The sequence below is a fragment of the Myotis yumanensis genome, unplaced genomic scaffold (genome assembly GCF_028538775.1).
Source record: "Myotis yumanensis isolate MYYU_CA2020_CCGP unplaced genomic scaffold, mMyoYum1.0.hap1 SCAF_11, whole genome shotgun sequence".
Taxonomy (NCBI): domain Eukaryota; kingdom Metazoa; phylum Chordata; class Mammalia; order Chiroptera; family Vespertilionidae; genus Myotis; species Myotis yumanensis.
The window spans coordinates 11306373-11332343 of NW_027223762.1; the positions used below are offsets into that span (position 1 = coordinate 11306373).

Here is a 25971-nt window from a genome sequence, read left to right on the forward strand (position 1 = left end):
TCGCTCCGTATTTTCCTGCCTGCCTCTTCTTTTCTCGGCCTATGAGTCTACCTCTGATTTTATCTCCCTGTCTGTCACACCCCCCTCTGCCTCTTTTTCTCTCTCCCTCTGTAGTTAGATGCGTTTCTCTGTCTAGTTATCTCTTTCTCTGGGTCTCTGTGTGTGTGTGTGTGTGTGTGTGTGTGTGTGTGTCCTGGCGGCTCTCTCCGCGGCTCTCCCGCTCGCTCCCGTCCCCTCCCCCTCCGCCAGCCACCGCCTCCCTCCCTCTGCGCGTCTCCCCAGTCCTTATTTGGCTGGGCGGGAGGGCTGGCGGGAGGAGGCGGCCCGCGGGCGGGGGGTGGAGGGCGGGAGCGGGGCCGGGCGGAGGAGGGCGGTGGGTGGTGCTGAAGGGACAGCTCCGCGGCGGCGTTGGCGGCGGCGGCCCGGGGCGCGGAGCGGGTGCCCAGCGCGGGAGCGGCGAGCGCAGCCATGCCCCAGGCCGCCTCCGGGGCAGCAGCAGCGGCGGCCGAGGCCGGGGCGCGGGCCGGGGGCGCCGGGGGGCCGGCGGCGGCCCGGGCGGGACGATGAAGCGGCAGAATGTGCGCACGTTGGCGCTCATCGTGTGCACCTTCACCTACCTGCTGGTGGGCGCCGCCGTCTTCGACGCGCTCGAGTCGGAGCCCGAGATGATCGAGCGGCAGCGGCTGGAGCTGCGGCAGCAGGAGCTGCGGGCGCGCTACAACCTCAGCCAGGGTGGCTACGAGGAGCTGGAGCGCGTCGTGCTGCGCCTCAAGCCGCACAAGGCCGGCGTGCAGTGGCGCTTCGCCGGCTCCTTCTACTTCGCCATCACCGTCATCACCACCATCGGTAACTCCTCGCGGGGCAGGGGGCGGGGACCCGGGGCGAGCGTTCCGGAGCCCACCGGGGCGGGGGTCCCCCGGTGGAGGGTCTAGGCGCCGAACCCACCCAGTGCTGCTGAAGCCCCGAGTTCCGCCTGGCGTGTCTGCTCCGCCGGCACAGGACTCGGGGGAGGCGTCGGTTCCTGGCTCTGGACCCGACTCTCCAGCGGGGCCAGCCCCAACTTGTCCCTGCCAGGCTGCGCGGGGCCCCGGGGGACTCCGAAGTGTGTGAGAGGAGCAGGAACCAGACCGGCGGAGGCTGGGGAGGAGGGGTGTGGCCCGGCCAGGCCGTGGAACCGGGCGCTCAGTGCCCGCCGCTGGGAGCGTGCGACTCCTCCCTGTCCCTGCAGATGGGCTGGGGCTCCAGGGACACGTGTGGATGCAGGTCCTAGGCACTCGGGGACTCTGGGCCACTCTGGGTTCTTGAGACACCCTGTACCTGCGGGCTGTGGGTGCCTCCGTGTGTGTGTGTGTGTGTGTGTGTGGCGCACGCGTGTGGGTGGGTGTGCGTGTGTCCAGTTCCGAGAGTTTGTGCCTTTAATGCTGTTGGGGTGGCAGAACTGGTTCTGGAAGCCAGATGCAGCCTTGTCTGCCTTCTTCCCTGCTGTCCCAGGGAACAGTCACCTCACAGGAATGGCCCCAGAGCCCTTCTCCAGGCCACGGCCACCGCAGCACAGGAAGCTACACACACACCTAGGCGCTCTCACAACACAGGCACGGGCGCACAAACAGGTACACACGTGAGCACACACAGGCACAGACACACAGCACACAGCAGACGTCCAGGAAAGAACTCTCCAGTGCGGTCCTTGATGTGCTGTTCAGAAGTGTCCAGCCGGGAGTAAATACCTTGCCCACTCCCAAGACTCTATGAACCCAGCCGGCGCCTCACTTCTGCCCCTGCATGACCTTGGGCAAGTCCCTTCCCCGGCCTGGGTCTCGGGCTCCCCTCCAGACAACCAGAGCTTGGCTGCAATGATCTCAAGGACTCCTCCCAGTCCTGACGTGCTCCCACCCACCTTCCTCCAAAGCCCCCTGGGAAGCCACCAGGGGCTGTTGCTTCCGCCTCGCCTATCTTCTCTCCTCCCCCGGGTTCCCTCCTTGCCTTGGCTGGACTCCCAGGGGCTCCTTGCCACTTGGCATGGCCCATGGCAAGATGGCAGTGTTTTCCCAGGAGTCCCGAGGGTGAAAGGCAGGGCTCGAGGCTGTCCCTGCCGTCCATCCGTCTGTCCGCTGCTGGACTCTGTGGGAGGCTCCACGTCTCTCTGGGGGCCACAGGGAGCTATGCAGGGTAGTTCTTGGATTCCTCTCTTGGAAGAGGAAAAAAAGGAGCCACAAGTAGATGTGGCCCCAGTGGGGATCCCTCTCGGTTCTGCTGACCCTGTGAGTGTAGAGCAAGATGACCAGACTCAGGCCCTGCCCCCAAAGGTCAGGTTTGCTTTCCCGGGAAGGACCAGACCAGTCCCCCGCTTCGCCCTCGGCCACCGCCCTGCCACCTGCCAGGGTTTCAGGAGCAGCAGACATTCTCAGGCCTCCCCGCGCCCTCGTCTCACACATCATGCCCCTGGTCATGTGCCCCCTTCCTTTCTCTGTCCCAGGTACCAGCTGCCCGGCTCCTCAGTAACCCCCCAATCGACCCCTTGCCTCCAGCCTCATCCCCCACGGGGCGAGTTCCCCTGGACAGTGCTGCCAGAGAGACTCTCCTCAAAGCACAGCTCTGACCACACCAGCACGCTACTCAGAAGCCCGCGATGGTCCCCCTACGCATGGCATCCGGTCCATGCGCCTTATCTCAGTCTCAAGGTCCTTTATACCTGGCTGTGATCTCTGTGTCCAACTTCATTTCTCACTTCATACTGACGTGATCCCTCCACTGCAGCCAAACTGTTCCCTAAGAACACCTGAAGTGTGGCTGTCTGGCGCGCCTTTTTCTCTGCCTTCTATTTATCTAGTCCAAGCTACCCTTCCAGGTCCGGCTCAAACCCCGCTTCCTCCTTAAAGTCTCCAAGAACATCCCACGCCACGGCTCTGGGCAATTGCAAGACCTGTTGTCAGGATGACGCGGGTGACACTGGAGGCTCTTTTGCCTGGTTATTTAAATGTTAGGGGCTGTGTCTGGTCTCTTTAGCCACACTGTCATCAACCGTCACGTGGGCAGGGCCTTGCGGTCCGCATCGCCGTGCTCTCCGTGCTGGCACAGTACCCAGAGGCACCCGTGAGCACGGAGAAGGCGATTGGTGGGTTTCAGGTGTGCAGAAATGAAAAGGCATCATCTTTTCCCTCCATCCCTGCCACCTCCCCAAGTGTTTGTCGTCCTCACCAAGAGAGATGCTAAAGGCTGGAGGTAGAGACAGAGTGTGATTCTGGTGATTACTTATTTATAATGTGCCGGGCAAGAGGAAAGACAGCGTCAAAGCACCACCCTAGTGTTGTGGGGGCCCCAGACTGGCACTGCCCACTCCCTGCCTCCCCCAACCATCCCTGGCTTTTTGTCACCTTTCACCCCGGCTATGCCACCTGGCTGGGAGCTGTCCACAGGAGCTCAACTCTAAGAAAAACCTGTCTGGGCTGTGATCAATGCCTGGAAGGGGCTTTATATTAGACTAATTGACCCAAAACCCAAAGGCAGCAGCCTCTGGCCATCTGACCCCTTTGGGGATCCAATGGATCTCCTGAGGCACCAGTAATCCCATCGGGTAGGATAATGACAGAACCTCCCATTTATTCAGCACCTTAATGAGCACAGTGCACTTTCATCTCAGCCTTCGTAGCTCAGAGACGTTTCCAGGGCAGGTATTGTTAGCTCCATTGCACAGATGAGGGCATGGAGGCTCAGGGCAGGGAAGGGACTGCCCCAGAGTAATGCAGCTGGTGAGCAGCGAGTTAGATCAAGAAGCTGGGTCTTCTGACTCCAAGTCTAGTGCTCTTTCCCCTGCTGGCCTCTCTGCTGCTTCCTCTGCCTCCATAGGCTGTGAAGCCCAGAGCCAGCCAGGATCAGCATGACCAAGATGTGCTCAGTGATGCCAGTTTGCTGGGCACCCACCATGGGCAGCCTTGATTGGTTGAGGGTCAGCATTAGTCATTCACCTGGTTAGTCACAGTCTCTGCTGGCTGCAAGGATTCCTCAACTCCCATCTCTGGCCTCCTAGCCAAGAAACCCTTCCTTTCTTGGGCCTTAAGTTCATCATATGCAAACAGAAACTGGGAAGTTTAACCTCTCTAACTATTGAGTCATTAAACTCCTCCGGGGCCCCAGCCCCATCTATTCATAGCCGGAGGCTGTCAGAGCAGGAAGGGGCCTGGAGATCAGCTAGTGCTCCCCTCCTCTGACAGAGGTGATGGGCACCACACAGCCAGAGGGTAGCAAAGCCTGCCTCCCAGGCCCCACCTTGTTCAGGACGCCTCTTTTTTTAGTATTATTATTAACAGCAACAATAACAATAGCAGCCACCATTTAATACCTACTCCTCGGCAGGCCCTATCCAAAACTCTTTCTTTCTATCCCCTCAATTCATTCCCTCACCTACCCTCCAAGATGGGCACTATTACCTGCATTTTTTCAGGGGAGGAACCGAAGGCTCTGGGTGTAAATGACTCACCCACCGCCTTGTGACTTGAAAGGAGGCACCTGCCCAGATGCAGCTGAGCCTCTCTGACTCCCATGCCCTGGATGTCTTGCCAGTTCTTTCTCCACTTCAAGAACCCAGCCCAGACCCTGTATCTCGAGGGCACCGAGCAGCCACAGTTTGTCTTTCCCCCAACAAAGCCCTCTCCAGCCGGCTGCTTCCCCGCATCCTTTCCCCAACCACGTGCTAGAGCTGTGCCCAGCACCAGGCCTACCTGAGGCTGCCACAGGCTCACAGGTGCCGGTTCTCCCACTGCAGGTCCCAGAATCCTTGTGGCTCTAAGGCAACATGAGGCCAGATGATGATTAGCTGAGGGGCTGGAGCAGAAACACTTCTGTCCTGCTCTTTCCCCAGCCTCCAGCCTGTTCTCAGCTGAGCACAGGTCCCATGGCCTAGATTAGGTTATGAATTCAAGCCGGCTGCTCACTTGTTCCATCTTTCCAAAGAGGAGGAAAGTACAGAAGTGACCTGCCATCCCCAAATCCCAAAGTCCTCAAGTAAAAGAGTGAAAGGAAACATTGGCAATCCTCCAAACACCCGAGAGGTCAGTGACTTGCCCAAGGTCATACAGTAAGTGGAAGGTACAACCCTGAGTGGAACCAGCACCTTTGGGCGCCCAGACTGAAGTTCCCTCCATCACCCCAGCCTGTTCCCCTCATGACCCACCATCTCTCTTAGCACTGGGCCCAGCTGCTTATCACTCCACTGTTCCTAGTCTTCTCTTGACTTCCCAGGGGGATGGAAGGGCAGCCCAGCTGGCAACAGTCCCACTGCCTACTCTCAGTTGGCATTTCCTTCCTCCGTGCCCAGAGGCCACTCCTCAGCTTCAACCACACAAGCCTTTGCTGAGGGTGGTGTAGAAATGCAGGTACTGGCTTAAAAGCCATAGTGCCAGGGTTCATCTCTCAAACCATCCCTCCACTAACTCCCCCCAAACCCCGCCACCAGCTGTATGATCTTGAACAAATTACTTAGTCTCTCTGAGCTTGTTTTGTCATCTACGAAATGGGAGGATAATATCTACCTCCCAAGATGAAATGGGAGGATATAAAGAAAGTGCCCAGTTCAGAGTAGGCACTTAATAAACAGTATCTGCAACTATTGGTGCTATTAGTATTATTGTCTGTGTATTATTACTTCCCCCACAGTGAGAACTGCTATTCCCCAAGGACTTCTGTGGCCACAGCTACCTCTGCTCCTTGCTAACAGGTGGGGACAGTAGGGCTGAAAACCAGAGGCCGCTGCCCACTTCCCTTTATCCTCCTAGTCCTACTCCCCCATCCCAGGCTTCCATGGTTATCACCTATGCCTGGAGCCCTCCTGCCATTCAGACTCAGGGCCAAGACTCCCTCCTCCGAGCAGGCAGACCCTGGGGAAAACCAACTGAGAGAGTGAGGTGCACAGTGGTAGAACCAACCCTGGATTGGAGCAGGGAAGCAAACGTTCCAGTTCCACTTAGTTCAGCTGCTGGTCCTCTATGACCATCAGTTTTCTCATCTACGAAGTGGGTGTATTTGATCAGAGGTCCTTCTGACTGCCATGCCTCCTGCCTACATGTCCAGTTCCCATACATCACAATGGGGCGGGGGAGGGGGGGAGGCATGGAGGGAGTGGGGTGAGAATTGGACAGAAATAGAAGACACACGGCCGGCCACAGTGGAGACAGGACAAACACAATAAGTATTTTCAAAGAAAACATAAACAAGCACAGATGAATATAGTGCAAATCACCACTATAAACAGCTTTCAGCTGGCAGCACAAACGGTGACTCTGTGAGTGGATTTTGTCATTTAAAAAAATGTAAAACTGATTTCCCTGCAGTCAGCCAGCCAGGGAAGAGACCGTTGGCAGCTTGGGCACCTTCGCTGAGCCCAGGATGGGCACTCCCTCACCCTTGGACAAGTGACCTCATCTCTGCCTTGGACGCAGGGGAGTGTCATGAGTCTCTAACACGTCAGGCGCTGTCCCAGGCCCTTCTTACCACCTTCCTTCCCACAACTGCCCTGGGAGGGCTGGTGTTATCATCTATGACAGCCCAGGAAAGGGAAGCTCAGAGAGGTTCAGAATGTGGCCCAGGGCCCTACAGATATAAAAGGACAGCCCTGGGGCTTACCCCCAAGACTGTAGGGAGTATCTTTTCACAGAGCCCTCAACTCCCTAACCCCTACAGAGCCTCTGCCATCCCTTTTATTTTTTTAAATATATTTTATTTATTTATTTTTTACAGAGAGGAGGGGAGAGGGATAGAGAGGTAGAAACATCAATGAGAGAGAAACATTGATCAGTTGCCTCTTGCACGCCCCCTACTGGGGATATGCCCGCAACCAAGGTACATGCCCTTGACCAGAATCGAACCTGGGACCCTTGAGTCCAAAGGCTGACGCTCTATCCACTGAGCCAAACCGGTTAGGGCTCTGCCATCCCTTTTATAGGAACATCACATGTAATGAAAATGGTACCAGGTCTGTGTGGGGCACTCAAGCTGTGGCCTCAGTTTCAGGACTGATTGCCCTCAGGACTGTGGATCAAGCAGGTAGCCCAAGGAGAAAGCAGAATGTGAGCTCCAGTCCTCTCGGTTTACAGTGTGGCAACTACAGTTCAGATGGAAAGGGGACTTGCTAAAGGCTGCACTTCCCGTTGTCCTCAGAGCTGGCCTTGGAGCCCTGTGTGCTGACACTTCACTCCATGCTGTGGGGTCCTCTTAGAAAAGAGAGCAAGCTGCCAGCCAGCCTTGTCTGCTGGCCCTGGGCCTCCTCCTGATCCCTCCGTGAGCCTCTGGTCCTCAGAGAGTCACCTGACAAATGCCTTTTGTGGTCGTCGATAGAGCAGTCAAGGGCCAAGCTCATGCCACTGCCTCTCTATCCACACTTGCTGGTTGTCCAGAAACTGCCGACGCTCAGGCAGCTCTCTGGCGGCTCCTGGAGACCTGCTCCTCACCTGGAGCAGCCCTGCCCCAAGCTACTGGCCCAAGTCACATTTCACTTTCCCATTCCCTATAGCCGGCCTCAGCCCCTGCCTAGAGCAAGCAGCCCCAGTCCTCCTGGTCCTGTGGCCTCCTGGGACCCCTGCCAAGCTGAGGCTGACCCTCCACCCCTGCTTCCTCCAGTGACACCCAAGGAACTCTTTGTGAAGGGGTACTGGTTGCTATGAATATAAGGCAGGAGCCTGGCCTGGGAGCTACAAATGGGGTCCTTTCTCTCCTGAGACGCCTTAGACAAACTGTTCATTCTCTCTCTCTCTCTCTCTCTCTCTCTCTCTCTCTCTCTCTCTCCTTTCCCTGTATTTATGGGAGGAACAAAAGACTTCCCTAGTGTACCCTAGTCTTCCCATCCATATAGAGGGATTGTCCACAAGGGGACATGATGTACGCTAGCCCAGCAATGTAGAATTTTCTACGCTAATGTTTCCCAAATAATCAGATCTGGGTTTGATCTTGTTTAAATGCAGGTTCTGAATCACAAGGTCTGGGATGGGGCCTGAGACTCTGAATTTTCACAAGGCCTCAAGGAACCTGATGCTGTTGATCCATGGTCCATACTTCTAGTGACAAGGATCTAAATAACCTGGAGACCTGACTTCTGGGAATAGACATGTGACTGTGGTTTTAAGAACAAGGTTTAGAACTGGGAAAATCTTTAGGAATCTGGTCTTGGAATGTTAGAGCCAATGGTCTTGGAGCTAATGGACCCTTCTCTGAGGCTTAGAGCGGGGCTCTGATTTGCCCCATGGGAGCCAGCCGTGGTGCCTTGGTGGGGCCACGTGCTGTACAGTCACTGTGGGTGGGAGAAAGGGAAGTGGAGAGGGTGGGTGGAAGGGAGAGGAATGGAAAGGGCTTGTCCCATAGGGAAGCCTGCAGACAAGAAGCCACTGGTCTTCCGCTGTCCCCCTTTCCTCCCCTGTCTGCCAGGGAAGTTCCTTAGATCCATGGAGAAGGGGTGCCCCAAAGATTACATGTCACAGTGGGAAACTGGTTTCTCCCTCATGGCATCTACCCAGAATCCCAGGGGCAGTAGGACCTCCAGCCCCCATTAGGAGAAGAGGCTCAGGCTCATTTCTTCTTTTGTGGGCTGGGATCCAGACAGCCAAGGCCCATAGAAGTCACCAGGCCCTATGGCTACCAGATACCTCACCCTGTTGCCGGTGACAGTGTGGAATGCAGGTAGCAGGACAGGGCCCACTCCTTTCTAGACCCTCCAGGCCACATGTGTCTGGACATCAACAACCTGGGGACCATTCAGAGGAGGGGAGCAGCATGTCAAATGAAGGGCACTGGTGGGGGTGGGCCTGCAGAACCTGAGTGCTGCCTTCAGATATCTGCTGGGCTATTGAAAGGTGAAAGCATCAACCTTGGGCTGATTAGGCACATGGGATTGAACCAGGACCAGGGGGTGGAGTCCACAGAAAGACTTAAGTCCAATATAATTCAGAACTTACTAGCTTTGAACTTGACCAAAGATGGACTGGGCGACCTTGAGAGGTGGGGAGCTCCCCATCATAGAAAGTATGCAAAAGACACTGGATAGGCATGCAGCAGAGTTCACCTAGATCAGTTAGGATTAACCAGAAAAATAGAGCCAGTGGGAGATACATAGTATGAGATGTATTACAAGGAACTGGCTCGTGTGATCATAGTAGCTCGCTAGGCAAGTTCAGAATCCACAGAGCAGGCCACCAGGACGGCCAGGCTGGAACTCCTGCCAGCCTAGGGTGAAGCTGCTGTCCACCAGCAGAATTTCTTCTTCGGGGAATCCTCAGCTCAGCTCGGAAAGCCTTTCAACTGATTGAATCAGCTCCATGAAGATTATCTAGGATAATCTCCTTTACTTAAAGACAACTGATTATGGACTTTAATCACATCTACAAAATGCCTTCACAGCAACATCTAGATTCGTGTCTGATTAAATAACTAGGGCCTTTATTAAGCCTAGCCAAGTTGACACATCAAAAAATCATCACACAGTCCATATATCGGACTGGGGGCTGCTACAAACGGCTTTTAAGATTCTCCCCAAACCTAAGATGCTTTGATTTCTTGATCTCCAAGGGGGCATCCTGGAAAGTTAGAGCACCCAGAGTGGGATCCTGACCCTCTGGGTCACCTTCCAAATAAACCAAGGTTTGCCTTCATTTTAGTCAGTTTACCAGAAATCATCGAGCTCTCCTGAGTGCCAGGCACTATACCAAGAGAATAGAAAACTAGGACCCAAAACCTCCCCCAAGGAGTCTCTGGTCCAGTAGAATCCTGAAACCGCAAATTGAGTGGTATGTGTGCTAAGTCCCAGTGGAATGACTGAAACAGGGATCCGAGAAGGCTTCCTGAAGCAGGTGGTACTTCAGATGGGCTTGGATGGAGAGTGAGGACTTCAGGTGAAGAGTGGCGGTGGGAGCTTTCCAGGATGCGGGAACCGCGTGAGGCCGGCTGAGGGCCATGCGCATGCCAAGGAAAGGTGGTTGTGGGCAGACCCTGGAGGGGGCTGAGTGTTGGACTCTGGTGAATGGACTCGATTTGACAGGTGCTGGAGGAGGGAAGTGACAGACGCCAGCCTGTGTTTGGATCCACTACCTGGATCCTGCCCAGTGGGTGTCCCCATGACCCCAGTTGAATTAGTGGTCACCCTCATCCGCTCAGTTGAACTGGTGGGTGTCCCCGTGACCCCACTTGAACAAGAGGGTAGTGACAACCTGAGTCCTGGTTGCCCCCTTCACCCTCTCCTGGTCGCTCAGCAGACCTCAGCCAGCCCCCAGGACACAGTTCCTTTTCTGGGCCAAAGCTCCACTCTGGAGCCCAGACCAAAGCCAGTCTATGGGTGGTGTGCCGGAGGCCTGGGGCAGCGCCGAGCTGAGAGATGAGACTCTGTGGATATTCTCTGCATGGACAGCCCCAGGTCCCCACTCTCAGATCCCCTTCCTCTCTGCTCACGGCTCCAGGGCTTGGCTCGGACTCAGTGTCCCTCTTCAGGAATGCGCAGGGCCTCTCCTGACCACAGCCTGCTGCAGAAATAACCATCTCAGAAACATCCGGAGAGGCACATTCCAGCCTGCCGGCCACGGGATCATCTGGGGGGCTCTCTCCAGAGACCCAGATTGTCCGGCTCCAGCGGAGCTGCCTGGAGAGAGTGGCCCCAGGCGCTCAGGCAGGAGGCGGCCTCTCTCTGGGATGGGGAGAGTCCTCCTGAGGTCGCAGGGGAGCTCCCCGAAGCCTGGGGAGCAGGCAGAAGCAAGTCCCGATTGGTGCAGCAGAGGAGTCTTCCCTGGGTGACTCCATCCAGATCTTAGACCCAACAGGAGGCAGCCATTCCCCACGGAGCCCGCCTCAGTTCCCATGGTCATGAACCAAGGCTGCCATTCACTGGAGGTTTCTCTGGGCTGAGTTCATTCCGTGTATTAGCTCATTGAATCCTCGCAGTCCCCGACGGGGGCAGCACTATTGCAGTCCCCCTTTCATGATGAGGACCCTGCGGCTCAGTGAGGTTAAATGCTCCCAGCGTCACACTGCTGGCGAGTGGCAGCATGGGCGGTGTAACGCGGGCGCCACACTCGGTCCCACAGGTTCTCTTCTGAGCCTCACAACAACCCAGAGGTGCAAGTCCCATTATTCCTACTTTGCCAAACATTGGACTTGAGAACGTGAGGTCACTTCCTGCGACCCGGAGCCAGCAACTGTGGGAGCAGGCGTCGCCTCCAGACCTTCCTACCCTAAAACCGAGCTCTCCCCGCGAGGGCTGGAGGTGGGTCACCCCACCGGATGGGCGTTAGTGCATTTGAGAAGCACACGTCAGCCGGTGGAGGGCAGAAGGCCGTGTTGCGGGGGCAGCCGTCACCGAGTGGCCTTAGTTCCCTGCATTTGTCAGCACCGTCCTTCTGAACAGGACAGGAACCTGAAGCCAGAAACGGGAACAGAGTGATGATTCTTGAGAGTGGCCAGTAAGTGTGCGGCGGGGGCCTCACTGGGGGTGCTCACTGGTGCCTTGCTGATCAGGGCAGATAGGGTAAGACGCCCCTGAGTGCCAAGTAGGAAGCTGGTCGGTCGTTTGGAGCATCCGTTGTTTGGGCCAGAGCCCGGTGTCAGGGCCCAGCCCCCTCGTGTTAACTCATTAGACCTGCTAAGCCCAGGAGGCGGGAAGTGTTAAATGCACCCCATGTGAAGGAGTCTGCGCTCAGAGGAGGGAGCGTCTTAAGACCACGCTCTGCAGCTGGGAGGCTGGGCCCCTCGCGAGCCGGCAGCTAGCGTTTCCTTTCTGGGTTTCCTTGGTCTTTAAGGAACATTCAAGGGGCCGCAGAGGAAGAACCTTTGGCGCTCACAAGCCAAAGCGCCTGGAGCGAGCCAGGTGGCGGAGACATCAGGAGTCAGTGGGTGGCCCCGGGAGAAGGTCAGTCTCCCAACCCGCTCAGAGGAGAAAGGGACTGAGAGTTTCCGTGGGGGTCCCACGGCCAGCCTGCGGCTCCCCTTCATGGCTCGAGCTCTCAGCCTGCTCTCCAACAACCCCAGGGAAGGGCTCCAGCCCTGGGCAGGCCCCTCGGCTGGCCGTGTGAGTATCACTTATCTGGGAACAAACTGGGGGCTTTGGCCAGGCTGAGCCAGTGTGCGCCTCTTCAGCATGGCCTGCCCCGTGGGTTGTCCACTGTGAGGCTTAGTCAGACCCTCCAGGGCTGTTCATGGCCCTTGATCCACCTCCAGATGGGGCCAGAGAGAAAGGCACCTGGATCCGAACTCAGTGGCAGCCTCCTTCCCTCTGGTGTCTTGCTCAGCTCAAGGCCCCAGAGCCAAGCATTCTTGTCTTCCCGGGGACCAAAGAGGCCCTGGTGTCCCTCGCTGCCCTCAGGGCTGTCCAGTCGATGTCCAGTCTACACATCCTTTCTCAGGGTTGTGACTGATGACCGTGCAGCTGGCTGAGTGAAGGGGGGGGACGCAGCACCCTCCACTGCTTCTCTGCTCCTACCTGGCTGTGAGACCTACAGCAAGTCACATCCGCCCTGGGCTTATCCGCACAGGACTGGGCTGGTGGGTCCGAGCCCCTTACAGCCCAGACAGCCTCTGGTGGACCTGCCCCTGGCTTTGGCTTCTTCCAGCCCCTCCTGGGAGGCACATTCCCCCGGGACGACGCTCTTGTCCCCACTTCACCCCAGGCTGGCGGAGCCCTGGAGGGACTTCCTCTGAGTCCATTCCCAAGAATAAAGCTCTGTCCGGGACCTCCAAGCCACCCCCCTTCTGGAAAGAAAGCATTTCTGAGTGTGGCCCCGGCCCCGTTATCAGCAGAGCGAGTCCACTGCCCCAGCCCCTGGGACAGCTGGAATGCAGGAGCCTCCCGCCTGGAAAGGGCGGCCACTCAGGCTGGCAGCTCCCACGGTAGCCCATGTGGGTGTGGGAGGAAGCCGTGGCGCTGAGAGCAGGCTGACCCCAGCCAGCGCTTTCTGACGGGGGTCGCCTGCAGAGAGGTGCGGACAGTCTGACTTCCCACATCACCGCTTGCCAGACCTGAGCCCGCCAGGGGGAGCGCGCTTCGGTCAGTGCTGCAACCCAGGCCCTGGGCTAACTCAGAGGCTTCAAGGCCTGGGCGCCGAGGTCCTGCTCATGGAAACTGTGACATCCCACCCAGTAGACCTGTGAGGGGCCGGGGTTAGCCCCACGTCTTGATATCGGAAAATGTTTATGGGACGTTACACGATTACCCATTGCAGAACACACACAGGCCAATCGAAGGTCCCGGCAAGCGTCTTCCTCAGCCTTTGGCTGGCATGAGGCCGTGCAGGGTGCAGGCGGAACCAGGGCTCATGCAGAACCAGGGCGCAGCTTGGCAGTGGGTGGCGATGCCTGGGGTCCTTCAGATTCTTTGAGAATCACTGATTCAGTCCAACCTTTCTCTCTTCCAGATGAGACAGACTGGGCGAGGTGCAGGGAGAGATGGGGGGCGCCCCAACCCCCACCCCAGCCCCTAGCAGTTCAGTAACAGAGCCAGGCCTCAAACCCAGGCCTCCTGACTACTCCTTCAGGTGTCTGCACAGTCATCCCTCCACTCCTTTTGTTTTTCTGAGCATCTTCCATGTGCCAGGCACCATTCCAGACCTCAGGACTCAGCCCCTGTCCTCATGGTGCCTACATTTCCGAGGAAGCAGATAGTCAAGAAACTAAATTATGTGATCACAAGTAAAACATCATCTCAATGGTAGCCAGTGCCAGCACAGTCCGGGAGCGCCTTCCTGGGAGGGGGCCTGTGTAATGCAGGGATCGGAAAAGAACCTTCCAGGAGGGAACAGCAAATGCAGAGGCCCCAGATAGGGGCCCGCCTTGCCGTGTTTGAGGAACAGGAGCAGAAGGAAAGATGTAGGTGCAGCACCCTGAGCAAAGAGGTGGAGACTGGGAGGGACTCGATCTTCAAGGCCACGGAAGCACCAGTCAGGAGCCTGGCGTGTATTCTAAGTGGGCTGGAAGTCCCTGGGAGGCCTTAAGCAGGGTTGTGGTGTGATAAGGCTTAAATTTTTACCAGGTCCCCCTGGCTGCCCGGTGGAGGTCAGATGGGTGTGGAATAAGAGGGAAGCTGGAAGACTGGCCAGGCTGCAGTTCAGTGACTGAAAGAGAGGATGACAGAGGGCTGGACCTGGTGGGGACTGTGGGGGTGGAGAGCAGGGTGGATCGAGTGTGTGCGAGGCAGACTTGGCCCGACCTGCTGATAGACAGGAGTAATGCGTTGGAGAGGAGGGGAGGGAGAGGGCGATGGGAGTCAGGGAAAGACAAGGGGGGTCTTTGGCCTGCGACCGGGTGGAGGGTAAGCCTTTTCTGAGCTGGGAAGTAAAGCCCGGTGAATAAACGGGTTTGGTCAAAAGATAAGATTTAAGACTTCTGTTTTAGACACACAGGTTAATTTTGAGACACTTGTAACAAATCCATGAAGGCAGTTAGAGAGACAAGTCTGCAGCTCAAGGAAGAGGTCAAAGCTGCAATATAAATTTGGGAGTTATCAGATGGAAATAATTTAAAGTCATGAGGCTAAATGAGGTCAGCTGAGGAGAGGGGAGAGAAGGCTCGGGCCGGCTCCTTCTCCTGCTGCGGGAGGTGGACACGAAGGGGGCTGCCTGGAGATGGGAGGAAACCTGGAGAGAGCGGTGTGTGGAGGCCAGGAGGAGAGTGTCAGGAGAGGGAGCCGGCCACTGCCAGCCGCTGCTGGGAGATCAGGTCAGGTGACTGCAGAGAAATAACCAGTGGGTTTGGCAACACATTGGCTGTTGGAGACACTGACCGTGAAAACGGTGTAACACTCAACAGCTTGTTCCAGGAGCAGGGGAAGCTGAGAGGGGTATGGGGGGCCTTTTGTATTTGCCTGGAGTGGAACAGAAGAGCCAGATTCCAGGAAAGGCAGGGGAGAGAAAGAATAAGATCGCAGCTCCGTGTCAGGCCCTTTCATAAACGCTTCACAATCCTCCTCCTGCAGAGGCCCACGGGGTAGTTATCATTATGTCCATTATGCAAATGAGGCCCGAGGCCCAGAAAGGTTATCGGCTCAGGGCACCCAGCCAGGGACCTGAGTCCAGGCCTGTCCATCACCAAAGTCCCTGCTCATGGTGCAGCGGCCCCCACCTCGCAGCTGCCAGCTCTGCCTGCCTCCCCCTGCCGCTTCTCCCCACCTCTCCTCCCATCTCGCCAGTGCATCCTTGTCCTTTGATGATTCCTGTCCACTTCCAGCAGTCTCGGCCTCTGCCTCCCTCCTCCTGGAAAGCTCTGCTTTTCCTCTTTGATCCTGCACATCTGTCCTCGGCTGCATCCTAAGCTGGGCTTTATGCCCCACCCCCACCCTTATAAGATGTCCTGGCACCAAGGTGGGGGATCTGCAAGAGTTTTCAAGAGCCTTAGGGGAGCCTGGACCTGTGCGTTTGCGAGTGGGAGTGTGGGAGTGTGGCTTCTGCCCCCTTGACTGCCATCTGTAAAGAGTCTGGGGGCTTGGGGCGGGGGCTGGCCAGCCTGCAGCTCAGCCCCTGCTCAGCACTGAGGGTCCAGAGATGGGAGCTCACAGGCTAGGGATGCCTACAGAGGCAGCCAGGAGTGGGCATCCAGAAAGACCATGCATTTTTACCCCAATGGGGCAAGATGAGTCTCAAAGTTCTTCTATAGAGAATGGTACAGATGAGAAGTGGTGGCCAGGAGTCCTCAATAGGGTGTAATTGGCAAAACTGGCCACCTGGCTATCATCACATGTGCTTCAGGAAATTAGGAGGCTGGAAGAGGAGGGGGGGGGGCGGGGAGAGGGTGTACTCAGGACCTCAAAGTCCCTTTTGGAGCCAGAGTGATTCCAGTGGGAAGTTGGGGACGAGGTTGGCCCAGAGACTAGTGACGTAGAGAAGCCCTGGCAGGGAGTAGGGCATGGAGCTCTCTGCCCAGCCTGGGGGCTCCCTCCCTCCCCGGGCTCCCCAGCATCCCTGCCTGGTCATGATGAGGGAGGCCTCCCAGGATGTCCAGGGCCCCCTCCAGCTCCTCCACCAGATCCTGAGGCCCTGTCCGCCCCCGGCTGCCCTGGAAGGGCCTGGAACCTGCCTCCCGCTGGAAGAGATGAGCAGAGGGGACCCACCATACAGACAGCCCTGACAGGGGGCTGCAGTAGTAAGTAGCTTCTCACACATCCCCGGGGTTATTTTTAAGCCTCGCTCTTCCCTGGTTTATTTTTAAAGTAACACTGGCACGTGGCTGGCCGGCTGCCCTTCCCAGGTGCTGGTGCCAATTTGGGCCAGGAATGGAGCAGGGCAGATGCGCCCCCCTCCTCGGGTCCCCACTGGGTGCCAGAGTTAACCAGCCCCTTTCTGCATGGGCAGGGAGGTTCCTGCTGTGCCGAACGCCTGGGTCCAGCCTGGGGGGAGCAGGTGGGCTGGCAGCGGGGGGCCCACAGAGAACTCCCACATCCCTGTCCTTGACCAGGTCTCCTCACCAGCCCAGCCTCGGCCTCCTCACTCCTCACGGGGTGTGTGATGCTGATAGCTGCCTCTCTGATGTCAGACACTCCACAGGGAGTGAGAGACTAAATTGCTGCACAAACAGAAAAGAGTATTAGGATAAGGCACCCCACTGCGAACACGCTACCCTCACTGTCCTGCTAACCCCCCTCCAAGCCAGGCCCTTCTCCCTGGGTGAGTGACACCCAGTCTGAGGCTCCTCTGTACCCTCATCCCTTCCCCACCCGCCCTGAGACCTGCCTTCCACATTTCCATTCTGGCTGAACCCTAGTCCAGGCTGCTCAGGTGAAGGGCTGCTGCCAGGATGCTGGTGACCATTAAAAGGCGTCAGCTGGGATGAGGGTGAGGGCAGGGCCACCCTCCCCCAACACGTCCCCACCCCCCTCCCTCCTGGCAGCCTTCCAGAGAGCTGAGCTGTGGGAAAGCATTGCCAGAGGTTCACTCTGACACCCTCTCCTGGGGTAGGGTTTGCAGCAGCAGCTGAGGCTGGAGAGATAGGACATAGGGTGGAGGGCCCTGAGAGGCAGGCTGAAAGCTCGGGCTTCTGACCCTGTAGGCAACTCGGAGTCTTGGAAGGTTCTGAGCAGAGGAGGGGCATGATCTGGAAGCAGGTGTGGGGGACTTGAGGGGCCAGGGGACTGGCAGCTGCTGGGGGTGACCTTTAGGAACAGCTGCCCACGTCCAGATTGGAGAATGCGAGGGCCCAGGCGATAGTGGTGGCTGAAGAGACAGAAAGAAAGGGCAGGACTAGGAAAGGAGAAATGGCTGAGACCGGGCGTGAGGGCAGAGAGGAGGGGAAGACAGGCCAGGTGTTCACCCGGCTGGCTGAGGGAGGAGGACATGATCAGAAATCAGGCAGCACAGAGAGGGCCAGCATTGGGGTTGGGGAGATGATGCATTCGGGTGGCCAAGCCGGGCTCGGGGGTCGTGGTTCAGCCAGGTGGTGGGTGGAAACTCAGCCTGGAGCAGAGCTGGAGGCAAGGCCGTGGGGACCTCCCTGGAACCAGCATCAGAGCGTCCCAGGCAAAGTCCTGGCCCAGTTGGGATGCAGAACGGAGCCGAGGCAGCAGGGGACACTGCAAAGGACCAGTGGAAAGCAGGAGGGTAGAGTTTCGGGAGGAGGAGGGCTGAGTGTGGCCAGAACATGAAGGGAAATGAGGGTGCCAACAGTCTAGGTCACCCCGTGCGATTGTCCAGGCTGTGCGCTGCCTACAAGAATCCAGCTGGGGTCTGGGTTGCCGAAGTCCAGCCTGCTCGCCAAGTGATGAGCCCCCAGGGGCTGCATCCGCCCAGAGGAGCCCCTTTGCCTCATTTGTCCCAGAGTGCCAGGGAGCTGGGGCAGCCAGCCCTGCCCACGGGGCACTGGGTCTGGAACTCAGGAAGGTGCTGATGCTCTTGGGGAGAGCAGTCTTCCTGGACAGCCTGATGGGTGAGAGGAAAAGCAAGGCCAAGGGGAAGGCATGGTGGGCCTGCCTGCCTGCCACCCTCCCTGTCTCCCACCCTTTCCTTTTCTTAAAGACATGAGGAGTCTTTAAAAGAGTGAGGAGGTGCCAGACCGGGCGTGGCTCAGCGGTTGAGTGTCGACCTATGAAGCAGGAGGTCACAGTTCGATTCCCAGTCAGGGCACAACATGCCCGGGTTGCAGGCTCGATCCCCAGTGTGGGTTGTGCAGGAGGCAGCCGATCAGTGATTCTCTCTCATCATTGATGTTTCTATCCCTCTCTCTCTCTCCCCCTCTCCCTTTCTCTCTCTGAAATCAATAAAAACATATTTTTAAAAAAACACCACAAAAAAGAATGAAGTGCTGTGGTGGCCTCCAGGAACAAAGACAAGAGAAAAAACACAGGGGTCAGCCTTTGGAGGGGCGGCCCCTCTGAAATGGGAGAAGGGGATGAAAGCAACGTGAAGGGAGAGTAGAAGCCATAGCGGGAGGGCCTGGCTCTGCCCTGTACTTTCTACATGACCTTGAGCAGGTCAGCCTCTCGGTGGCTCAGTTCCCGCATCTTTAAATGGGGATAATAGTAGTACTTGCTGAAGGGGCTGTTTGAGGGTTGACTGGCTTGAGGCGGTGTGGCACACAGTAAGCCCTATATAAAGTCCGCTGGTATTGTTTTGAATTGGGGAGGAGGGAGCAGTGACAGGCATTTAATCATTTGAATAAAGTCAAGTGCAGAGAAAGCCAGCGCTCCCAGATTCCACCTTGGAGTTGGGGGGAAGGAGGGCAAGGCTCGCCAGAACTGTACGCAGTAGCAGGAGAGCGCTGGGTCCCGGGGACGCTGCCCAGCGCGGAGCTCTTGGCATCATAAAAAGCCAGCGCAGGACACTAATGCATAAGGAGGCAGCCTCTCCAAGCCATAGGAGCCATGAAGTCATGCTCCATTTATACCCTGGCCCAGCCAGCCAGCCTGTCGTCCCAGCCTGGGCCGTGAACAGGGTGCGGATGGAAGGTGGGTCCAGCGGCAGAGATTGTGGAAAAGGCTGCACCATCAGAGACCAGAAGACGGGTGACAAGCCCAGGGTGAGTCAGGCAGCGGGAGGCAGGCAGGGCATGAGCGTCTGCCTCCATGTCTCTGTGTGAAGGGCAGTGTCCCCAAGGATGGGGACAGCTGCTTGCTGTCTCCACTGAAGACAGGCTGAGCAGGAATGGCCTGCGCCTCGGTCATTTCTTTCTGCCTAAGGAGCATTTCCGACAGACAGGGCAGGGTGGAGGGAAGTGTGTTTCCATGGAGAGTGGCGGAATCTTCGCCTCTGAGAAGTCTCTCGGGTCCATTGGGCCGAGTGGGGGAGGGGCTGGACTTGGTGGCTTTTGGGGTCCCGGATGGCATAGAGCTTGAAGGAACAGCAGGGTCCAAAGGCCAGGTCCTGTGGGGGCTTCTCTCCCTTCATTGAGGTGCAGACTTTCCTGCTTCCCTGGGTGTGTCCACCCATAGTCCATCTGGTTCCTGCGCTCTCACCCTGAATGGTGAATGAAGTTGTGCCCAGAGGCCACCCTGGGGGACAGGTGAGGTGTTGGAGGGAGGGTGTAGGAGGGACACCACATCTGCAGGCTGGCTCCGCAGGGGGAGGTGGTCCTGGCAGCTGCCTCCAGGCTGAAGTCCTTCTTCTCCCGGGCACTAGGCCAGCCTCCACCATCTAAGCTCCTGAGCCCTGGGGAGGGTGCTGAGCCTAAGAAAAGCTTCCTTCAGATCTCCTGGCATCTGCTGCCCAACAGCCTGCCAGCCCAGAGCTGTCTGGGCCACTAGCCATGACCGGAAAGGACAGTAGAGAAGCAGGTGATAGAGGCCCACAAGGGCCACGCAAGCTCCAAGGCCTCCCCACCAAACCAGACCATCCAGCAAGTCCGCTCTCTGTATCCACTGGGAATCTACCGTGGACTCTGAGCAAGGTGGGAGAGGGACCCACCACCACGCAAAGCTGGGGGACAGGGAATGTGTTCCAGAGGGGGCAGCCCTGGAGCGGTCCTTGGGGGGCAGAAGAGATGAGGGAGAGAACTCCGGGCGGCCGCAACATGAGGAAGTACTCAGGTGAGGCGTGGCACAGGTGCAGAGAAGCCTTGGGACAGAGGGGACCGGGACCATTGGGTGAGTCAGGAGAGAGAAGGCCAGTTTGGGGGGGGGGGGGGGGGGGTTCTGAGTGGTGAGTGGCAGCTCAGATCTATGCTTTAGAAAATGATAAAATTAATAACAGCTCCTACTTCCTGAGACCCTCCACATGCCAGGTCTCATACCAAGCACTTTACACACTGCATTTCTAACCCCAAGGCCCCCCAGCTACTTGCTTAGATGGGGGATCAGAGCAGCCGTGTGGGCTGTGGGAGAAGCAGCAGGCCGGGAGTCAGGAGACCTGGGTCCCAGGTCCTCCAGCTCGGGAGCTGCAGCCTTGGGTGAGATACCACTGTTTCCAGGCCTCCCTGTCCCCACCTGTCGAATGGAGACCACCGCTGCCCAAGGGGCTGCACTGGCTGCTGAGAGGAGCAGCAGGAATGCGCCTGAACACTTAGAGCGCAGTGTCCAGGTGGACCCCTGAACCCCAGGCAGGGCCTTTGCTGTGCTGCTCCCCTAGATGCAGTGCTGGGGGCCTGGCCCTCCATCGGGAGTGCCCGGGGCTTAGCCGGGGCACAGTGCCTCCTTGGACCAGGACGAGTAAGAGACTTCAGAAAGGAAACAGTACCACTTAGCCGGTCAAGAACCCGCAGTGCAAAGCCCAGGCCTCTCCCTCCCCCTCTCAGGCCACACCATCCCTGTCCCTGCTGTTCCCCATCACTCTGGCTTCTCTTCCCTTGTCACTCTGACTTGTGATGTTGGCTCACCCTGGTCCTGGCTAGGACCAGACTCTTTATAACCCTGCAGCTCAGCTTCCCAGAGCCAACCGGCCACTCAGCCTCCAATCACAGTGTCTGGGAGAGACAACCTGATTGGCTCAGGGCAGCTGATACTGGGTCCTCTTGGATCAGGAGTCCATCCCTGGCCCAATCCGCTGTGGCCTGGGCCAGGGTCCCCTTGTACAAAGGGGCTGCATAGGCCCACCCTTGACTAGGGTTATTGCAAGGACAGCTCTAAAGAGGCAGGAAGGGAGCAGACACTCTAGGACAGTGGTTCTCAACCTTCCTAATGCCATGACCCTTTAATACAGTTCCTCATGTTGTGGTGACCCCCAACCATAAAATTATTTTCGTTGCTACTTCATAACTGTCATTTTGCTGTTATGAATCATCATGTAAATATCTGATATGCAGCATGTATTTTCATTGTTACAAATTGAACATAATTAAAGCATAGTGATTAATCACAAAAACAATATGTAATTATATATGTGTTTTCCCATGGTCTTAGGCGACCCCTGTGAAAGGGTCGTTCGACCCCCAAAGGGGGCACGGCCCACGGGTTGGCGACCCACAGGTTGAGAACCGCTGCTCTAGACATTTCCACTATAAGCAGCCTCCCTCAGGCCCCTCACCCCCTACCCTCCAGCTTCCCGCTCCTCACCTCCTGCTCTGTCTGGCTCAGGGCCATCTATCACATCCCAGGAGACCTCCAGGGGGCTGGCTGCTCCTCAGGACAGAAAAGACTGGCCATCCACCTCTGGGCTCATCAGCCTGGCCTAAGGCAGGGTCTTTGGAGGGACGCCATCAGGACACCAGCTCCTGCCTCACGTGGTTTGAATATCCACTGTATGCAGGATGCAACCTCGATCTTTTGACCTTAAAGTCCAGGCACTTTCAGGCACCCCTGGGACCATCCACTTTGTTCTAGAGCATGGTGTCCGGCAGGCCGTTATCCTAAGACCCATGGAAGCCCTAGGGCAGGATCTGGGTTCTAGAGTCTTGATCCAATTTCTAGTGACAGCCGGGCCAAGCAGCTCTGTAGCAGCCAGGTGTGCACACTCACCCTAATCCACGCTTTCAAGTGTCCAGGGCCATCTTCAAAGGCCACCAGGAGCAGAGCCTGCTGTGCTCCCAGCCACAGGAGCCTGGGCAAGGTTGCTACGGCTCCGACTCCCTCTGGTTTGGGGTGCCCACAGTCCCACCGTCACGGAATGGCTCCTCTGGCATTGTCAGAGGCTCAGCACGTCCTGGGACAAGGCTTTACTGAAGGGACAGTCTGCTCTCACCTGCCCACTGGCTTGTCTCTTTTCCCAGAGGGCAAGACTGAGCCATCCTCGTCTCTGCATCCTCTCCCAGCACTCAGTCAAGTTCCTGGCACAAAGAAGTAGGTGCTTAAGAAATGTTTGTTCAATTAATTAATTAATTAAGACAAGCTAAGAGGGAATGAAGCCGTTTTCATCTCACTGATTTTTCAGCTGATATTCTTGAGCCTAGCCAAGTTCTACACCCTCCCCCCACCGTTGCTCCCTCAAACTCCTCAGAGCCGGCTCAGGCTGGCGGAGACCCAGTGCACTCTCAGGCCAGCCTCTCGGGGAGAAGGGCCTGGATGGGAAGGAGGAGGGATCTCAGCTGGAGAAAGCACCTGCTTTGACAGACAGGTTACGAGCTGCCTCTCCGTGCCACCACTTTCCCAGAACAACCTTAAGAGCAATTCATGAAGGTCCCACTCAGATGGGCCATGGACCCCAATCTCTGGGTCCCTGAGACACTGGAAGCCACTGGAAAGTGGAATAAAAGGAGCAGGACTTAGTTTAGGAAGGCCTGGCTCTGCCGCATACCCGTGTGGCTTTGTCCAAGTCACCCAGCCACTTGGCTCAGACTCCTCAGCTGGAAAACCAGCGCATCTGCCACCCAGAATTCGGCATCTAATCTACTAACATCGGTTAGATTGTACAAGGCCGAGTTGGTAACCTGACTCAGGCTCTCACCAGCTGTGTGTCATGAATGGGCTCCAGAAAGTTTCTGTGCCTCAGTTTTCTCATCTGTAAAATGGAAATAATACCTAGCTCATAAATTTTTTGTGAAAAGCAAATGAAATATTGTGACTAAAAGCACTTAGGACAGTGCCTGGCACATAGATGCTCAATAGATGTGAGCTTTCTTATTTACTGCTATCACTACTGCTATTGTTGTTCCTACTTCCTACCACCACCACCATCACTACTGGCTACTGTGGGCCAGGCACTGAGCTACTGAAAGGTACAAGGCACCATCTCTGTCCTCTGAGCTCAGAGGGAGACTGAGAAGACAAAATGAGACAAGGAGGAAGAGGAGGAGGAAAGGGAGGAAGAGAAAAGGAAGAAGGAAAAAGCAGCAAAAGCAAATAGAAGCCAAGACTCCAAGCCCCAGGAGACTGGTCTCTAGGACTCGATGGAGGTGGGGTCAGGGCCCCTCAGGGCTCAGCAGTCAGTAGGGAGAACCTGAGGACTGGCAAGACTTCCTGGGTGCTCTGGCCTGTCTTGGTCCTGGGAGGCTCGGGTAGGGCTGTGCAGCCATCTCCCCCGACACCGTGTGGCGTCATGTGCTGGGCGCTGTATAGGAGTGTGTGGATGAGACACGATTTTATGTCTCTGAAGAGCTGACTCTGGCTGCCCTCTGCTTTGGCTGGGTGGATGTTACTCAGAGCCGTGCTGACCAGGCCAGCCCCTCCCCACTCCACCCTCCTTTCCCAGGACAGCCCTCGGGTTCCCACCCCACCCACAGCCTCTGCTCAGTGCCAACTGGGACAACTCTGCAGACACGTGGGCCCCAGCAGCTGTGGGTCTAATGTGTACCCAAAGGCTCAGTGCCGTTGCTTTGGGGACCAAACAGTCCCACTGAGATTTCTGCTTTCTCCACTGTTTGTGGATGAGGGAACATGGCCACTCTGAACGCCTAGAACCGTAGAACACTGCAGGGCCCCAAGCATATCTCCTCCAGCCTCTTGTTTCCCAGAGAAGGAACTCCAGGCCCGGCCAAGGACAGGATCTTGCCCGCGAGCCCATGGCAAAGCTAGAACCAGATCCCAGGTCTTCTGACTTCCATCCCTGTGGAAGCGTCCAGTGGAAAGAGAACTGCCTTTGAATTTCAAGTTTGGTTCTAGCATTATGGCCTGAGGTGAAACCCTTTATGTCCCTGGGCCTCAGTTTCCACATCTGTAAAATGGGAATAGCAATAACACCTCTTCTACAGGGTTGCCGTGTGAGCTCAGACAATAGGATGTATAGAACTTCCCTGTAAATGACAAAACCCTGCAGAAGTGAAACACTAACAGGCATTGTTATTATTATTCTAGAACGTAGAGCACTGCACATACTAAGGACTCAAAAAAATGGAGAGTGTTTGAAGCATGGTGAGTGGTGAACAGGGGCTCCAGGAGCACTATTTGTTTAGATGGTGGGATCTAAGGCTTCACAGAGGGCGTGACTTTTGAGATAGGCTTTGCTAAAGTAGAAACCCATGGGCGGCTGTGGGCAGGGCAACAACACAGGAACAGTGTCCAGAAATGTGGACATGCAGCTGTGGCCCTCCAGAGAGCTGTGGATGCCAATTCCACAGGCAGGTTTGGGCTCCAGGCCCTGCTCAAAACTCACCGCTCTCTTCTGGGCCTGTGCATGGTACACGAGACAGGGAGCTAGCAATTTATTAAACAGAAATAACCTCCTAAGCTACCTTGAGCATTGAGGCTCAGCGAGCTGACATGCCTAACAAAGGCCCTGCAGCAGGCCAGCCACCTCGGGCCCAGGGGCTAAATGTGGCCCAGCACTGCTTTTATAACCAGTGTTACTGGAGCCGCGCCACTCCCACTCGTTTACATATTGTCTATGCCTGCTTTCTTGATACAATAGCAGAGGTGAGTTAGTTACAAGAGACCATATGGATTTCGAAATCCAAAATATTCAGTATCTGGTCCTTTATAGCAAAAAGTTCGCCAACTCCTATACTACACAGCAAGATGGGGCAGAGCTGGGACAGAGGCCGGGCCTCCGATTTCCGATCGGCTGCTCTTCAACTCTGCACCATCAGGGCCCCTCCAGGCCCCACCCTGTGACACTGCCCAAAGGGTGAGATTTCAGGCAGCCAGCCTCTGGGCAGGCTCAGCTCCAGGACACATGGTACAGCCAAGAGGGATCCTTGGGGTGGCCACTGTTGCCCCCATGACCCAACATGGCTTCTTACTGGGAGCAGATCAGACGCTTTAGGGGGAAACTGGCCAGGAGATGCCAACCGGCACCTGCTTCTGCTCCATGGGCAAAACAGGAAAAGCCAGTGAGTGTCAGTGTAGGACTCGGGCCAGCCAGATGCTAGAGTTACAGACACAGGCTTTCAAGAAGCACTCAGAGGAGGATGGGCATCTCAGCAGATGGCCAAGTCCACTGTAAATTGGGCTGTAGAATTCCTCTCTCCATGCCAGGCTGTCTCTGGTGCATTCCGGTAATTAAAACCCCACCAGATCCAATCTGTTAGAAGTTCTGAATTCACACATGTCCTGTCCAGCTGGTCATAAGGATGCAGACAGACAACGGGCCTGGGCCATGGCCACCTGGTGTATGGCAGGCTCGGAACAGACCCCCTAGGCCCCAGATTGGCCCTGTTCTATGACACTGCCCACTCCGGGACTCACGCTCTGTCCGTCTTCCCTATCTCCGCCTCTTTCGATCCTCCAGCTAACCTTTGGTGCCTTCTCTTCCTAGTTCATTCATTCAACAACCAAGATTTATTAAATGCCAGCTACGTGCCACATGCTCTTCTAGGTGTGAGGAATAGAGTGGTAACAAAAGAGACAAAAATCTCCACCTTCATGGAGATTATAGTTTAAACCCACACATACAAGAACATCTCACACATTGTCTGTCTGCTCTTTCCTCCTTCCCCTCCCCTCTCCTCTCCTGAACTCAGTGCACTGCTGAGCACTTGACAATGGACCATGCAGAGGCCTCCTAATGAATCATCCTGCTCCCCGTCTCCCACTGCCAAGCCCCACACCGGGATGCCAGGAAAAGTCATCTCAATACCTCTTTGACGTGTCCGTTCCCTACTAGGAGCCATCAGCAACTAAGTCGAGGTTTGAATTCCCGCACCTACTAGTACTCTTCAAAGCCCTTGCCCACCTTATCAACCTTCACTACTCATGAACTTTCCGCTCCAAGAAAACCAGAATTTCTG

At 56.5% G+C, this 25971-nt stretch overlaps 1 protein-coding gene across 1 annotated transcript in view; it reads left to right on the forward strand.

Moving 5' to 3' along the window:
- The first annotated feature begins 563 nt into the window (after positions 1–563).
- The window catches only part of KCNK3 (potassium two pore domain channel subfamily K member 3), a 36372-nt gene continuing 10964 nt past the window's right edge, over positions 564–25971 (forward strand). The window contains exon 1 of the mRNA XM_070428852.1: positions 564–846. Within this exon, the coding sequence (XP_070284953.1) occupies positions 564–846 (283 nt within the window). The remainder of the gene's footprint in view (positions 847–25971) is intronic.